At 37.1% G+C, this 16,333-nt stretch overlaps 1 protein-coding gene across 3 annotated transcripts in view; it reads left to right on the top strand.

Moving 5' to 3' along the window:
- HHAT (hedgehog acyltransferase) overlaps window positions 1-15,792 on the top strand; it is a 601,381-nt gene extending 585,589 nt beyond the window's left edge. For all 3 annotated transcript variants that reach the window (XM_044672463.1, XM_044672465.1, XM_044672466.1), the window contains one exon: window positions 14,443-15,792. In XM_044672463.1, coding sequence (XP_044528398.1) covers window positions 14,443-14,534 — 92 coding nt within the window. In that variant the 3' untranslated portion in view covers window positions 14,535-15,792. The remainder of the gene's footprint in view (window positions 1-14,442) is intronic.
- The last annotated feature ends 541 nt before the right edge of the window (window positions 15,793-16,333 follow it).

Here is a 16,333-nt window from a genome sequence, read left to right on the forward strand (position 1 = left end):
GAACTGGAGAGACCTCCGGGAACTGATGCAGAGCGAAAGGAGCAGAGCCAGAAGAACTCTATACACAGAGACTGACATTCTGTGGTAAAATCGAATGTAATGGACCTCTGTACCAGCAGCAATACAATGACCCAGGACAATTCTGAGGGATTTATGGTAAAGATGCTACCCACATTCAGAGGAAGGACTGCAGGAGAGGAAACATATAAGAAAAACAACTGCTTGAACGCATGGGTCGGGGTGGACATGATTGGGGATGTGGACTCGAAACTACCACACCAATGCAACTACCAACAATTTGGAAATTGGTCTTGATCAAGGACACATGACAAAACTAGTGGAAATGCGCATCGGCCATGGGTAGGGGGGGTGCGGGGGGGTTTGAAGGGGAAAGGAGGAGCATGAATCATGTAATCATGTTAAAAATGAATATTAATAAATGTTAAAAAAAAGATATTGTGGGTCAGAATCTATAGGATTTAGTAATTTCTCTTATGTGAAAGGTGAGAAAGAAAGATTAAAGATAACATTAAAGTTTTGAACATGGGTAATTGAATGAATGAGGGTGCCTTGTTTTGAAATATTGAACTCAGAAGGAGAAGGGCGTTTAGGAGGATAGTTAAGGGAGGGAGCATATGTTGAATTTGAAGTGTTTCTGGAGAGCTAGGTAGTGATATACTTGAGTATGTGGAGATGTGGATTTGGAACTTGGGAGTGAGGAATAGGGATTTAGATTTGGGAATCAGCTATGTAGAAATGGTATTTAGAATTGTGAGGGTGAAAAGACTAGGGGAAAATACTATAGAAGCAGAAAAGGAGTAAGAGAACAAAATTCTGGAACACTTAACATGGAAGGGAACAAATTGTCAGCAGAGACCAAGAAAAGATATCATTAAGACATAAGCAGAGTATAATGTCTCTGAAGCTAGGGGAAAAGAGAGTATGCAGGGTGATTAATAGTATCAGATATTAAGGGAAGTCCAAGAGGTAATGATTGAAAGAGGTCCCTTCAGTATGGATGATTAGATCATTTGTGAGCTTTGGGAGAACAATTTTGTAGAGTGATAGGGGCTGAAACCAGATTTCAAGTGGTGGAGAGAGTTTATAAGGTTATTTGTAATGCTTCTGTTTTTGTTTAAAATGGGGGTGGGTGGGAATGGAAGATACCTGCTTATATCTTTTTCTCTTCTTTTTAGTTGGGACAGCAGATGGCACAGATGGGTTGGGTGGATAGTGATGTCCCATGATATCCCATGATATAAGTTAAGTAACCACAGAGCATTTTGGAAGAAACTATAGTAGACTATTTAAAAAAAGAAAAATTAAACTAAACAAGAACTAATTTTATTTTAGAACATTTCATATTATCTCTACTAACTCTATGTTTTAATCAAGACATATGCATTTATTTAAATAAGTATCTATGTGTGCATATACACATATACATCTACATATATATGGTGTGGATAGAAAGCTAATCTTTGAGTCAGGAAGACATGGATTCAGTGCTTCTTTCTGGCTTATACTGACTATATAATCAGGGATTAATCACTTAATATCCCAATGCCTTGATTATAAATTATAGATGAACTGCCAGTCTATATAAGTTAAGGGAGTTTCCATGACAGGACAGGTCAGGAATATATATAAACATACACACATAGATGTGTGCATGTGTATACTCACCCACATAGGATAGGTATATAAGACAGAGGGGGATAAATAAACAGACAGATAGCTATAGATATATACATATATATGTATATATGTATATATATATATAACATTTTAATGAAACCTAAGCTTGAGTTTTAACAGCTTTAAAATTCTATTTTTCAATTTTAAAACACCATCCTTTTAAAATACTCTCATTTAGTGTAAATCATTGGAGAAGAAGTCAGCTTTTTGAGAGCAAGGTAGATGCCACTCGCTATGACATTTATCACTAGCACTGAGGCAGCACCATCAAGGGAATGAGGGTCACAGATGTACTCTTCCCTGTCAATGCACAGAGATTCAAGAACCGGGGAATGCTGAATTACCACTATCAGTGTTAAGCATTCACTTATATGCTCATCCTTACCATGAGGGCTAGAAAATAATGTCGCTTGCCTTTGAAAATGTACGGTTTGTAGGATATATAGTATTTGCCTGGAGTCTTACAAATCTAATCAAAAGGATCTTACAGTGGAAAGGAAGGAAAAAAAGAGTTTAACTCTCACTTTCTCTCTGTCTCTCTGTCTCGCTCTCTCTCTGTCTCTGTCTCTGTCTCTCTCTCTCCCTCTCTTTCTCTCTCTTTCTCTCTGTATATATAAATATATACATATATGTATATATCCACCAAGCTGCTAACCATAGGCACTAGCTATAGTATGAGGGAAAGAATAGAAGAGAGAACTAGAAATTCACAAGAAACAGGAGGCAAGAGGACCCAGCTATAAAAATCCATGGCCTCAGCTGTCTGTATACAAATGCACTAAGAGTAGCTAAGAAGCAAGATGAACTAGAAATACTAACACATGGGAGCAGATGGGACCTTGAAGTTATCACTGACTTATTTACAGTGAAGTTGAAGAAAGAGAATTTAAGCACAGGAGGGGAAAGATTTTTGAGGATCTGTGATTCTTTTTTAAACTATTGAATTTTTGTATATCACTGTGACTTCTGAGTTCTTCCCTTCTATCCCCATGCAGCCCTGGCAATAGAACCAAATCCAGCCAAAACATTGGCCATATCTGACTAGACATTCCTCATTCTATACCTATAGCTCATGATGTCTCTACTGAAATGTTGTTATTTAATCATTTCAGTCATGTCCAAATCTTCATGACTGCATTTGGGGTTTTCTTGGCTAGGACACTGAAATGATTTGCCATTTTCTTCTCCAGATCATTTTACAAATGATGAAATGGAGTTAAAACAGTGTTACATGACTTGCCTTGGGTCACAAAATGCTGCATTTGAACTCAGGTCTTCTTGACACCAGACCTGATACTCTATCTGCTATGCCACCTACCTGCCCTACCAAAATGAAGAAGATATATTTTACTATCAGTTCTCAGAACTTAAAGTTGCTCATTGAACAGACCAGAATTCTGGCATCTTTTAATATTTTCTTTGTTCTCTTGATTCTGCTTTCTTCTCTCTACATAAGTTCATACCAATCTTCCAAAATTACTCTGTTCTGCATATTCATTGCTTCTTATGGCATGATAATAGGAATGATTCTTCATATAAATAAAGGATAAAAGTGTTAGAGGCAGAAGATCCAAGTTTGAATCTTAGCTCTACCACTTAATTACTGTGACCATGAACAAAAGTCTTTCCTGATCCTTCAGAGCCTCAGACTCCTTGTCTATAAAGCAGGAATGATAATGCTGCACTGCCCAACTCATTGTATTGTTCAGTCCATCAGTCAGTCCAGAGGAATCTATTCAGTGCCTACAATGTGCCAGCCACATTTCTAGTCAATGAGGATTCAGACAAAATGAAAAAGGCCCTGCCATTAGAGAGGGCAAGATCCAATAAACCTTAGTGACAATGGACATCTTGGCTTCATATCTCATCTTATTGCAATGATCTCTAACATCTCTCCATTACAGGTAGTTTTATATAGATGCCATTGATCATATTAAAGAAATGCCTATTTCTATATTTTTCAGTACTTTGAACATAAATGGGTTTTGTATTTTGCAGGAAACCTTTTCTGCATCTTGTGTTTTCCTAATACTGAGCCAGTAGTACAGTTTTGATATGAATCTGATCTAGTCATTGTCAGTTTTTTTAGTATGTTGGAATAGAGTATTTGTAAATATTTAATTTAATATTTTTACATTGATTTCATTAGAGATACTGGTTTTATCTCTCTGCTTTGTCTTGCCATGGTTTTGTGATTTAAGTCTTATAGAAAGAATCTGGGAGAAGGCTTTCTTTTTTGTTTTTGCTAACAACTTATGTTATGTTGGAGTCAATTGGCAAATCCTGCACTTGATCCTTTCCTCTAGAATCCTATCATGTGAAATAAGAATTCTTCATTGCTTGATTCCTTACCTACTGTGTAATTGGGGGAAAGATGACCAAGACACATTCTCTTCCCTGGTGGAGTTTGCAGACTGAAAAATGTCACTTTATGCTAACCATTAATTATTATTTTGACAGTAAAGTGGCCAGTGACAAGCATTTGAACAACATATGTTTAACTGGGGGAGCTCTCCTTCCTGCTGCCTCTCAGTAAGAAGGAAAAGACTAAACCCCCAAACCAAAAATTAGAACAACCCAATTTGTTCTGAAATTGTGAAAATCATTGAGGGGGAAAAAACTGAAAATTTCCACCTTAATAGTTAAACCATAAAGAGCTCACAGGGAGAGCTTCAGAGCCATTTGGATTTGGCTAGAGCTATTTGAAAATCTATCTTCTTGTTAACATATATTTTCTTTCCCCAACCTCACCCTTTCCCCACCAATCCTCCTGTTACCCATGTACTTTTATTGTCATCTGTCTACAGAGGAGATTCATATAAAAGTGCGTATTGAGTGAGGATGGACAGGGTCAGTACATGTAGTGAGAAAATTGACTCGCCAGTAAAAGAAATGCTGTTCGTTAGTCATTTGCCCTCAAAGAGTAGTAATTAGTGGTTAGGGTTAAGTTGACAGTCCTTGTAGCTGAAAGTTCTGTAGAGCAAGAATTGTTGCATGGTCCTTTGTGTGTCCCATATCCCTAAGCATGCTATCTGCCACACAGCCAGTGCTCAGTAGCCAAATTAAGCGGAACTCAGTAACCTTGGAGCCCAATGCACGCTGTACAGCACAGCGTCTCATGAGGTAATTGATAGCCAATATACTATTCAGCAACTCAATTAAGTCCACTCCCATTAGGATGGATTGTTCTCTTTCTAGTGAAGGGAATTTGTTGAATCAGCAGTGAGAAAGGGAACACATTGCCTTCTCACTTCAGGGACTGGGCTTCATTGTTTAGGAAATGGATCTTTTCCTATCCTAGGGCCTGAGGTATTAATGCTGTCCCTTGATCAGCAATTGCATCAAATAGGGATGAAATGGGAGAGAGGGGACGTGGAATCCAAGGAGCACTCACTGTCTGACCTTGAAAGGTCCCCAGATTAGATTAGATGGCTCTACTATCAGACCCTGAAACATTTTAAAGTGGCAAAATATTTCCTGAATGCTTTATTTGAATACCTCCATTCATCTTGGCGAGAGGCAGTATGATCCAGAGGAAAAAGAACACCAGACTTTGTATGAGAAGAGACCTGGCTTTGATCTAACTACAGACCCTTATGAATGCCCATGTGATCACCAGCAAGTGATTTAGCCTCCATGAACCTCAGCTATATAATGGAGAAAATACCTATAGTACTTCCCTTACAGGGTGGTTATGAGGTTAAAAGGAGATTTTATTTATGCATATATATGTGTATATATGTATGTATATACACACAGGCATATCTGTGTATATACATATACATACACATGTATATATATATATATTTCAAACACTTTGGAAATCTTAAATCATTTTTATAAATGTCAGCTATTACAATTATTTCTTTATCCATGTTATTCATCATACACAGATCGATCTCAATACATCCCAGTAAATACAGTACTAAAAAATTGATATTTGTGCCCCCTTTTTTTTTAAGCCAAAGCTTAAAAACAGTTCCCAGAGAGCTTCCGATTCTTTGTAACTCTCCGTAGAGCCAGATTTAGCATATCCCTTTGTCTTTTGCCATCTACTACACGACAATTTTTCTTCAATACTCTTAGCTTCTGGATCCCAAATCCTCTGTGACAAATGTAATTGCCTGAGTATTGTTCAACTGAAGTAGCTCGAGTTCAGTGAGACTATTCACTTCCTATTAGCTCTAGACATCTTCCTATACATCTTACCTAAATTCAATTAGCCAGCCCTCGTTAGAGCCAATATCTTCTTAGCAACATTATTATACAACCTACATGTATCCTTCTAACTAGTACTATTATCCCACCTACCAAGTCCCATTAACTATTGCTATTATGTCATACAACTTACCTGATTTCTATTTAGCTATAGTTATCAGGTTACACAATACATTGGTCTCATAGGATGACAGATTTATTTTTTTAAGGATCCTAAATCTCATGTTCATTGTTCAGTTGTTTCAGTTGTTCAGTTCATTGTTCAGTTGTTTCAGTTGCACCTGACCCCATTTGTAAACCTGGAAGTACTACCTGAATGTGAGTTATGGCATAATGAGAAGAGAGTGTTGAACATGTTTTGACATCCAATTACAATGTTCTTTGTAAATTTCCAAGTGTTATATGGAGTAAAATCAAGAGAACAACTTATACAATAACAATATTGTAGAGCAAACAAATTTGAAAGACTTAGGAGCACAGTTCAACAAAATGACCAACCACAGTTCTGGAGGACTCAAGATGAAGCATGCTCTGAGCTCCTAACAGGGAATTGATGGACTTGGAGTACAGAAGGAGACATATCCTTTTGAACATTACCAATATAAAAATCTGTTTTCCTTGACTATACATATTTATAATAGAGACTTATTTATTATTTATTTTTCTCAATGGAAGTTGGAAGGATGGAAAGAAAGATTTTTGCTGATTAGAAAAATAAAATTTAATTTAAAATAGGACTATATGAATTTTTTAATTGTGTAAAGAATAGTCAAGGACAACTAGGTGGCTCAGTGGATAGAGTGCCAATCCTGGAAACAAAAGACTCATCTTCCCTAGTTTGAATGTGGCCTCATACACTTACTAGTTATGTGACCCTGGGCAAGTCACTTAATCCTATTCACCTTGGTTTCCTCATCTATAAAATGAGCTGGAGAAAGAAATGGGAAACTATTCTAGTATCTTTGGCAAGGAAAAACCCCAAATGGGGTTACAAAGAGTCAGATGGGACTGAAAAAAAATACTGAACAATAACTATGGATAGAATTGGTTAGACCTGATTTTCAAATCCCACCTTACATAGCTGTATCATCCTAGATAAGTCACTTAATATCTTTAAACTTCAGTTTTAATATATGTAAAATAAAGGTGATAATGGCACCTACTTCATAGAGTTGACATATGAGAGAAGGTACAAACCTTAAAGCTCTATCTAATTATTATTATGAGAGCTTACAGATCAATTATTTGAACCAACTCATTTTGCAGGTGAGGAAACAGCAGAGTAATTATTGAGCTACTTGCTGTGAGTACAGAACCAGGACTTGACCCTATGATTCCCAAACTCCAGGCTATTGCTTTAACAACTCTCTGACTTTGCTCAGAAGTCCTGGTAACACAAACCCACCTATTGTTTCCCTAGAAACCTTCCTTCTTTCTTTAGAATAAGTTCTAAGACAGAAGAGTCAGCAAGAGCTAGGCAATCAGGGTTAAATGCTTTGTCCAGCATCACATAGCTAGGAAGCATCCGAGGCCAGATTTGAGCCCAGATCCTCCCAACTCTAGAGCCTAGCATTCTCTCTACTGTGCTACCTAGCTGCCCTTTAGAACTAGCTTTTAACACTACAAACACTCACCTGCCACTTTCTCAAATTAAGCTTCTGTGACTGGAGAATCCTTTGTAAGGAAGAAGGAAGGTTCTGATCTCCTTCCCCTCCTCATTTCTTCCACTTGACAAAGACAGAATCACAGTAAGGCTTTGTATAGCTGGATGAAGGAAAATAAAAATGCACATTTTAATCAAGTGGAAAATGTCATCATGAATCTAAGGCAGGAATGGAGAATGGGTCACCTGGCTTGGAAGGTGGAGTCATGGTCCTTGAGACTTAGAGGTAGATGGCCCCATGCCCTGCAATAAATAAATCAACAAAGAACTAGATCCCAATTAGTACACAGAATTAGTGAAATTAGTGCACAGAATACTTTGAAAGGGTTTCATGTATTTGAATTCAAAGTTATGTTATGTAATTATAGTCTTGTTGTCATTTTGTAAACTATGGTGATTCGTTCCAGCCCAGTGGAAATATGTAGTGCAAATTCAACTCTAAGGGGACAAGTCCTGGGGTAAGAGGCCCTGAATTGGGTTCATTTCTATGCCTGACTCGGTGAATTAATCAGTCCACCAGCAAGCCCTTCTAGTGTACCAGTCACTGCCAGATGCTGAGAATGTGAATGCTATGAATATAATAATCCTTACCAGCAAGCAGTTTACATTCTAACAGTATAGATGATCCCCACAGACCCAAGGGCACTGTGGAGTCATCTTCAAATAAGAAGACTGGCTTAGGGAAGCTGGCTTGTTATTTTTTAGTCAGCTCATTTATTTGGGGGCAAGAGGACCCACTGATATCTTGTTAGCCACTCTGAACTTCTATTAATAATAATAGTATTAATTGTAAAATATTAATATAATAATAATAGTTCTCATCCATAGCTTTGATGTGATAGATAGAGAAGAGAGAAATCAGGAAGACTCATCACTAGCTGTATGACTCTGGACAAGTTATTTAACCCTGTTTGCCTCAGTTTTCTCAATCGTAAAATAAACTGGAGAAGGAAGATGCAAACCACTTCAATATCTTTGTCAAGAAAGCCCCAAATGGGATTACAAAGGGTCAGACACAACTGAGATGACACAACAATAACAACAACAGGCATCCACTAAAAATAAGGTCACCAGAACATGTTTGCATGAATAGTGGAGCACTTCTATGAACATATCTTTTAATTACACAGAAAATATGTATTTCATATATGCAGAGATTATTTTTCAAAGCACACCCTTACACCAATTATGTTATTTTAACTTTTCATTTCTTTAAGAGAGAGAAGGCACCATTTATCCCATTGTGGAAATAGCTAAAATGGAGGCTTGAAAAATAACTTGTATGTTGTCACTCATTAAGTAATGATTTACTCTTGCACTAGTTGAATTTCTTCCATTTGATTTAATAGTAGTATTAATAATAGTGAATTTGCAAAGAAAGAAAGATAATTTTGATAGATAAGTAAATTAAGGCCCAGGGATAGGAAGTGATTTGATCAAGGTCTCAGAATTACAAAATGCCAGTGGTAGGATTCGAGCCCAGGGCATTTGACTCCAGAACCAGGGTTCTTTCTTGGTTGCCTCATGGAAAAGACTTCCATATTTGGCTTTGTATCCCTAAGGTCTACCCAGTGCCTTTGCACATATTAGGTGCTTAATAAATACTTGCCAAATTGAATTAAATAATTTCCTCCTCTTATGGATCCTCCACTACATTAAATAAGAAAGAAAAATATCTACTCTGTTGCTTTCCAAACAAAACCCTCCTGAAAGTTCTTAGATTAAACCTTCCAGATGGCTCATTGTTGTTTGCCCTTGATTGTCACAAACCCCAAACCTGGTGTTGAAAAGGGCTCTAGTGGCAGCTTTGTATGGATTAAACACATCCATTGTCCAGCCACCTTGGCAAATCTCTGGCGAAGTGGTTTACTAAATATTGTGCTGCCTCTTCATCACAAACACAGCTGATAGTGTGGAAGGCTTCCTTCTGTGACCCACACCCCATCCATCCTTTTTTCCCCCTCCAGGGGGAGCATAGAAGGAAAGAACCCCTGGAGGTGTTTGTATCTCAGGACCTGATGGTGAGGGATTGTGAGAGATTGCTGCTGCCAAGACAGGCTTGTCTGGCAGAATAAAGAAGTCCTGATTTTCTGACAGCAGGCAGCCCATCCCAGAGCTGGAATGGGGTGGATATTGCTCTGCATCTGCCCAGAGGATGTCTACGGGCACTTTCAAATAGTGCCAATATGAGACAGAAGTTGAAAAATAGTACTAAAAAGTTGAAGAAAAAATAACATTGGCTTCATCTCACGCTTTTCTTATTTCTCTAATTCTGCTGGGATTATGGAGCATTTTCCCCCCAATATCATTACTTAAAGACATTAGATATTTCCCTGGAAATGCCATGGCACAAAGTGATTTCCAAAGGTACCTGCTGAGGCTTGACATGCATAGACAAACCTGCAGAGGCCATGTAGATGAATGATAAGCAGGAAAGCCTGTTAAAAAACAAATGTAAGAGATCATACAAGATAAACCCTTTGAGAAGGAATAGTTAAATGCTTGGGGTTTTGAAAAGGAATATTTACTTTAGGCTAGAGAGAGACTTACAGATTAAACAGAAATGGCCAGGCTCTCTCAGGGCCATGTCCCTCTCCTGTGGCTCTAGTCCAAATGAAACAATCTCTAACTCATTTTTAATGTTAGTACAGTATTTATTCTCTGGCCTCTTGCGTAGGTCTTCTTATCCAGAAAATTAATTTTTTATCCTTATAAATATGCAATTCTTAAAGATCTGTTGAATTCTTAAATGTGATTTTTATTATGGACCAACTTGGTAATATGAGAACATATCTCCAATGGAAGCCAATGAAAAAATAAGACTTGTTTTCTAGAAATCTGCTTTAAAATAAATTTAGCCAGAGAAGAAGGAAAGTTCACCACATTAAAGCTAGAAGGGGCCTTAGAAGTCATAGAACCTTGGAATCTCTGAGTTGGAAGGGACCTCAACCCCTCATTTGACTCTTGAAGGAGCTGAAGAAGAAAGAAGTTAAGTTACACGCTTAAGGCTACAGATCCAGCCATAATTAGAGCTGATTAGATTGGTCTTTTAACTCAAAGCCCAATGTTCTTTTCACTTAATACACTCATCTGTGAACTTCCAGTCTTATTTTCAATTTTTGATGCTATCATTATTTGTGTAATTCTGAGGGTACCTCAGTTTCTTTATTTGTAAAGTATCTACTTCAAATAGTTTTCCAGAAAGTATTTTGTGTATTGCAAAATGACTTTTTTGTTGAATTACACTGTTTTAAAGCATAATCTAAAAGTAAGCTATTAGTATTTTTTGTTGTTATTATTTGAGTTTTCATCTTATACAAAGGAGTTCAGATAGAGACAGTCCTAGAACAAGTTTGGAATCTTGCTGTTCTTTTATGATTAATGTTTGGCAGAGTATTGTGCAAGTTCCTGGCACGTCATAGTTTAATAAATGCTGATTTATTGATTGGATAAAATTATTGCTTTTGTAGTTGAATAAAAATATTGAGACATAAGCTCATCTTAGACCTCATTTTAGAAATATTGTTCTTTTCATTTGTTCGATAGAGTTCAGCTAGAATTGGTCCTAGAACAAGTTGCTATCCAGCTATTATTCTTTTATATTTATTGCTCTGCAGGCTTTTGAACAGATGAATAAAATAATTGCTTTCTGTACTTGAATAAAAGTGTTTGGATGCAAGTTTATCTTCTTTAGGCTCATAAAAAGCACTCCCAGCACAACTTCAGAGCCAAAGTAAAATTTCAGAGGCAATTATGTGGCTCAGGCAATAAAGTCTGGACATGGAGGTAGGAAAACCTGAGTTTAAATCCTGCTTCAGAAACTTACTGTGTGACCTGGGGCTGAGACTTAAGAGAAGAAATTAAAATCATGTCATCCCCATCATCCTGTCTAGAAGGAAAAAAAGAAAATAAACTTTTGTTAAAGTACTTATTATATGTTGAGCACTCTACTAAGTACTTTACAAGTATTATCTCATTTAGTCATCAAAATCTTAGTTGATAGATGCTATTATTGAACCCAAAAGTTTCTTCTACTGTGTTTCTGCATTTTGAAAGCTTTTTGTTCCTTAGCAGTTTGGAGATTTTAATTATTTGGCATGGCTCTGTCTATTAAGAACAGTGTTCTTAAGATTGTTCTAGATTAATATTCTAATGGACAATTATGGACAACAGTTCAGCCCATGATAATGTTTCAGCTCAATGGTGGTTTATTGTTTGAGTATTCAAGGTTATTTTCAAGACTGTATTTGTGTTATAGGAACTTGATATTTGTCAATCCATGAAAAATAGAGTTTCTAATATGTCATTCTTGTCACCAGGTCATATCTTCTTAGAGGCCTTGGGTAGGTCATGAATTTTTTCCCAATCTGCAAAGTTTTGTCGCACAGATTATACCATTTCCTTTCACAATCTACAGTGACCACTAAGTCAGAACTTCTTAAAAATAACCTGCCTGTAAATGCTTGTAGCTATGATCTAATCTTAATTGTAGTCATCAACTTTTCCTTTTGCATAAACAAATCCAACTCAGCCATTTGTTGAGTGTTTCTCTGATAACATATTTTTGGCCAATTCCATGCACATGTTGCCCATTTTGACCCTAGTTCTGGATCTCAAGGACATCATAGATTCTGGGGGTAAGCTGCTTTCATCAATTTTTGACAAATCTAATGGTTTGTACTTGTTATCAACCTTTACTATTGCTTGATGAGGTAAAGTTTTGATTATTCCAAAAGTATCTTTGTGGATTTTTGTTATGTTTATCATATGCTCCGAGAATATATTCCATTAGAACTCCTCATTTTTTGGTAAGGAGCTATCACTCTTTCTTTAGGTACCTATTACAAGGTGATGGATCTTGTTTTTTGTTAATATTTTATGCACATTTTTGTGAGAATAGATTCCAATTTTTTCATAGTTCATTCTTCAGATCTGAAAAAAAAGGATTATGATTGGTACTGAACATAGTATGTACTAAGTCCTGTAAATGTATTGTTTCATTGAGCTTTGATTTTAGGATGCTCTGAAATGTCTTTAAAAAAGACACTTTACCTTCTGTCTTAGTGTCAATTCTAAGACTGAAAAACAGCAAAGGGCTAGGCACTTGGGGTTAGGTGACTTGCCCAGGATTACACAGCTAAGAGGAGCCTGAGGCCAGATTTAAACCCAGAACCTCCCAACTCTAGGCCTGATGCTCTATTCACTGTACTACCTAGCTGCCCACAATGAAGTATCTTGATAGCTTCATGCCCAGTGCATTTTTCCTGGAAGAGACTATTTGGACTCTCAAGTCAAGCCCTATATTTCCTTGGCATATATTAAGACCTTTACAGTTATGGAGCCAAAATGACATTCTGATATCATTGGAGTAAGATTCCATAAGATGAACAAGTTTTTTAATGTGTTTTTTTCAATGGACTTATATTGCCTAATGGCATCCACGTACATCAAATGATTAATAAGCTGTTATGCTTTGACACTCTCTTTTATTTTGGAACTCATACTTAGTTCTATTTGGAAGAAATGATCATAGATTTTAGGCTTAGAAATAGGTTTAAACTGTTAACCCCGAAATATGTCATATTTTGTGTCAATTATTCTTGACATTGTGCAGAAAGAACGAGAGAATTAACTGTCAAGGAGAAAGAATATGGAGACATTTTGAAATAATTCTGTCTAAATCTTATTCTGTGAAGAAACGTGTGAATAAAATTCCTGATTCTTGAATCACCTTCTTGAGAAACATTGCTTCTTCTACATGAGGAGGAATCAATGGTCACATTGTTCAGAGTATTCCATTTTGTGCATCTTTATGCTGTTTTTAGAGAGGCGATTTCACAGGTGACTCAAGCTATGAACTCAACTCCCTGTGACATAAGTAATTAGTTTGTCTCTGTTTGTTGCTACTGTAATAAATTAAAGTGGAAACAATGATAGAAATGTCAGTAATTGTGTGACAGTATAGTTGTTTAAGCCTATGAGACCATGGGTTTTGAGAGAGGAGATAAAATTTATAGCAAAAGAGAAAGCTTGTAGGAAAAGAACTTGTGAGCCCAATTTGGGGTTGTTCTTGTTGTGCATGTGGTTATGATGTGGACTCTCGTGTAAGTGTCTATGACGACTTTTTAGTATTTGAAAAAGTTTCAGGATTTAAGCTCACTTTCTGTGGGTTGACCATAAGCATTTTTGGCACAATGCTTTTACATTTATTTTTATCATCATACAAAATTCTTCAAATCTTTTGAATAGTATTCAAATTGCAACTAAAAGAAATTGTTCTGGAATAAGTCGTTATCTTATACTTTTATGTTTATTGTCCTACATATTATATAGTGCAGGTAGATTTTTAAAGTCTTTTTGTTATTTCATAAAAGTATTAGAATATAAACTTATCTTCTATATAGTCACTGAAAGTCTTCTTTTTATAGCACCAAGAGCAGACAGGAAATGGCATGTGCTTCATTCTACTTCCTCAGGATTTTGCCTTTTCTCTAGAAGTTCTCTCCATGTAGCTTGGAGATGGAGGAAATAGCATTCTGAAGATTTTTCTGAATCAATGTTAAGTCTGGGCAATTTGGGTCAGCATTTCAGTTTGTGATAGTAACCTGGTCGCAAAAGAATTCATTTGTTGATGATGATGAATATGAAGGTGATGATGACAATGATGATGAGGACAATGACAATTTCCATACATTTTTAGCATCTGTGTAGTGGACATTAGCTATGGCCACTTTAGCTGAGGTAAAGAACTTTGGGTTTTACTGAGACTCTACAGAAGACAAATGAATGTATGGTTTGTGTGGACAGTGAACTGACTTAAGACCCATGTGGTTCTAACTTTTCTCCTCTCCTCCTCTTTGCAGGTTGGCCGTGGGTGATCCTCTCAGTTATGGGATTCCTGTATTCCTATTCCCATGTGGGCATTGCCTGGTCTCAGACTTACACCATAGACTAAAGCTACCTACCTCCAAGACCTCCATTTTAAAAAAGTTCACTTTGACCTCTGAGAAGAGGATAGTTTGGAGTGGAAGAGAGTTCAGACAATGGAACCATTGGCCCCAGGAGTCTCTGCATCATGACTTCTGACCTGACAGACTATTCACTGAGAGGAACCCAGGAGCCATCTTCTACATCATCTGCACTACGTCTGTCCAATAAACCTCCGCAGGATCCCAACCTGGAGCTGAGAACTTGAAATCACATGGCATATTTAAAAACCAGAGGAATGTTTAATTGAAAGAAATTTGGGATAAGATGAGAACTTTAGAGCCAGAGGTGCTGGAGCCATCTTGTACTGAATCTTGAGAGCCTGTGGTTTAATTTTCTTTGTGAGCATTCATATCCAGAAATTAGCAAGCACTACAAATCAAGGCTCAATTTATTGTTTTGTTGATTATCCAGACTCAAATCAAGGATGGAGAAAATGTCAGTAATGCACATGAAATTTAAGTGTAGCATAGGTCCTTTTGCCCCCAATAGTTACCAGCACACCAGTTTTATAGCTCCTATATGGAATCATAAGTTTTGGAGCTTAAAGTGTCCTTGGATATCACTTAATGAATGATCCCTCCTCCTCATTTTGCATATGAGGAATCTGAAAACTAGAGAAATGAGGCAACTTTCCTAAGGTCACACTTGTAGTAAGTAGCAAACTAGAACCAATTCCCTGGCCCCCATTCTCCTGTCCTTTCTCCCATCTCTGTACTTTGGCTCATGGTTATGTTCACACCTATTTCTATGTCCAAATGTCCTCCCCTTTCCTATCCCTCTGACCCCTACAGTCTCTCTCTTTCAGCCCCAACCCTCATGTTTCCTTTTCTTAATAGAAAACGTGATGAAAAGTGATCTCTGCCTCAAACATCTCTAACTCTTTGTCTGAACTCATGTCCCTTTTATAAATTACTTATATTTATACATTTCCTGTAATTAAAAATAGAATCAGGATCTCCTACCAATCGAGAGGTTCTTTGGCTGCTTCTGCTTGTGAGTGACATTATGCCGATCACATCCTTCTCCAGAATACTCCAGGCCCCCCTCGGTTATGTTTAGTCATTTGAAAGAGGTCAACCTAAATGCCCCACTTTATAGTAAGCAGTTGGTGGGACAACTATTTGAGATACAGTACCTATATCTTGGACTAGTGATCCAGATGGACAATGAGTTGGGTCCAGAGTTGAATAGTATAGGGTGCCACATTGCATTAAGGAAATTACACAGAGCTTTCCATGTTCCCAAATTGCTTGGTGCAATAAAGTATCCATATTTTAATCCTTCTTCTGATGGTGTTTTTTAATAACAGTCAACTCCTCATGATTTCAGAAAAAAACACAATTTTAGGTATCCCAAAATGAAATGGAAAGACCCACAATGGACCTATGTATGCTGCAGCAGGCCATTGATGAAGGATCGTGCTTGCCATGTCATGAAAAAGACTTTAACAAGAGCTTGAATCACTAGGAAAAATTACATGGGATTGTAATAAGAATGAGGGTCAAGGGGTAGACACCTTGAGGGCTGCACTAGTATTGATGAAATATTAAGAAAACCAAAGGAAAACCTCTAGCTAGTTGGGTAGAAGAAGATTGTATGGAAGATGAATGGAATGGCATGGATGGAATTCACTCAGTATGAGAAGGAATGAATTTTCACTGGTAGAGTTACCCACATTAATGAAAAGACAGATCCATTGAGTTATAGAAGACATCTTCTCCTCCCCATGAAATTATAAGCCCTTGAGAGAAATTCACACCACAT

Source organism: Gracilinanus agilis, chromosome 4 (genome assembly GCF_016433145.1).
Source record: "Gracilinanus agilis isolate LMUSP501 chromosome 4, AgileGrace, whole genome shotgun sequence".
NCBI lineage: Eukaryota > Metazoa > Chordata > Mammalia > Didelphimorphia > Didelphidae > Gracilinanus > Gracilinanus agilis.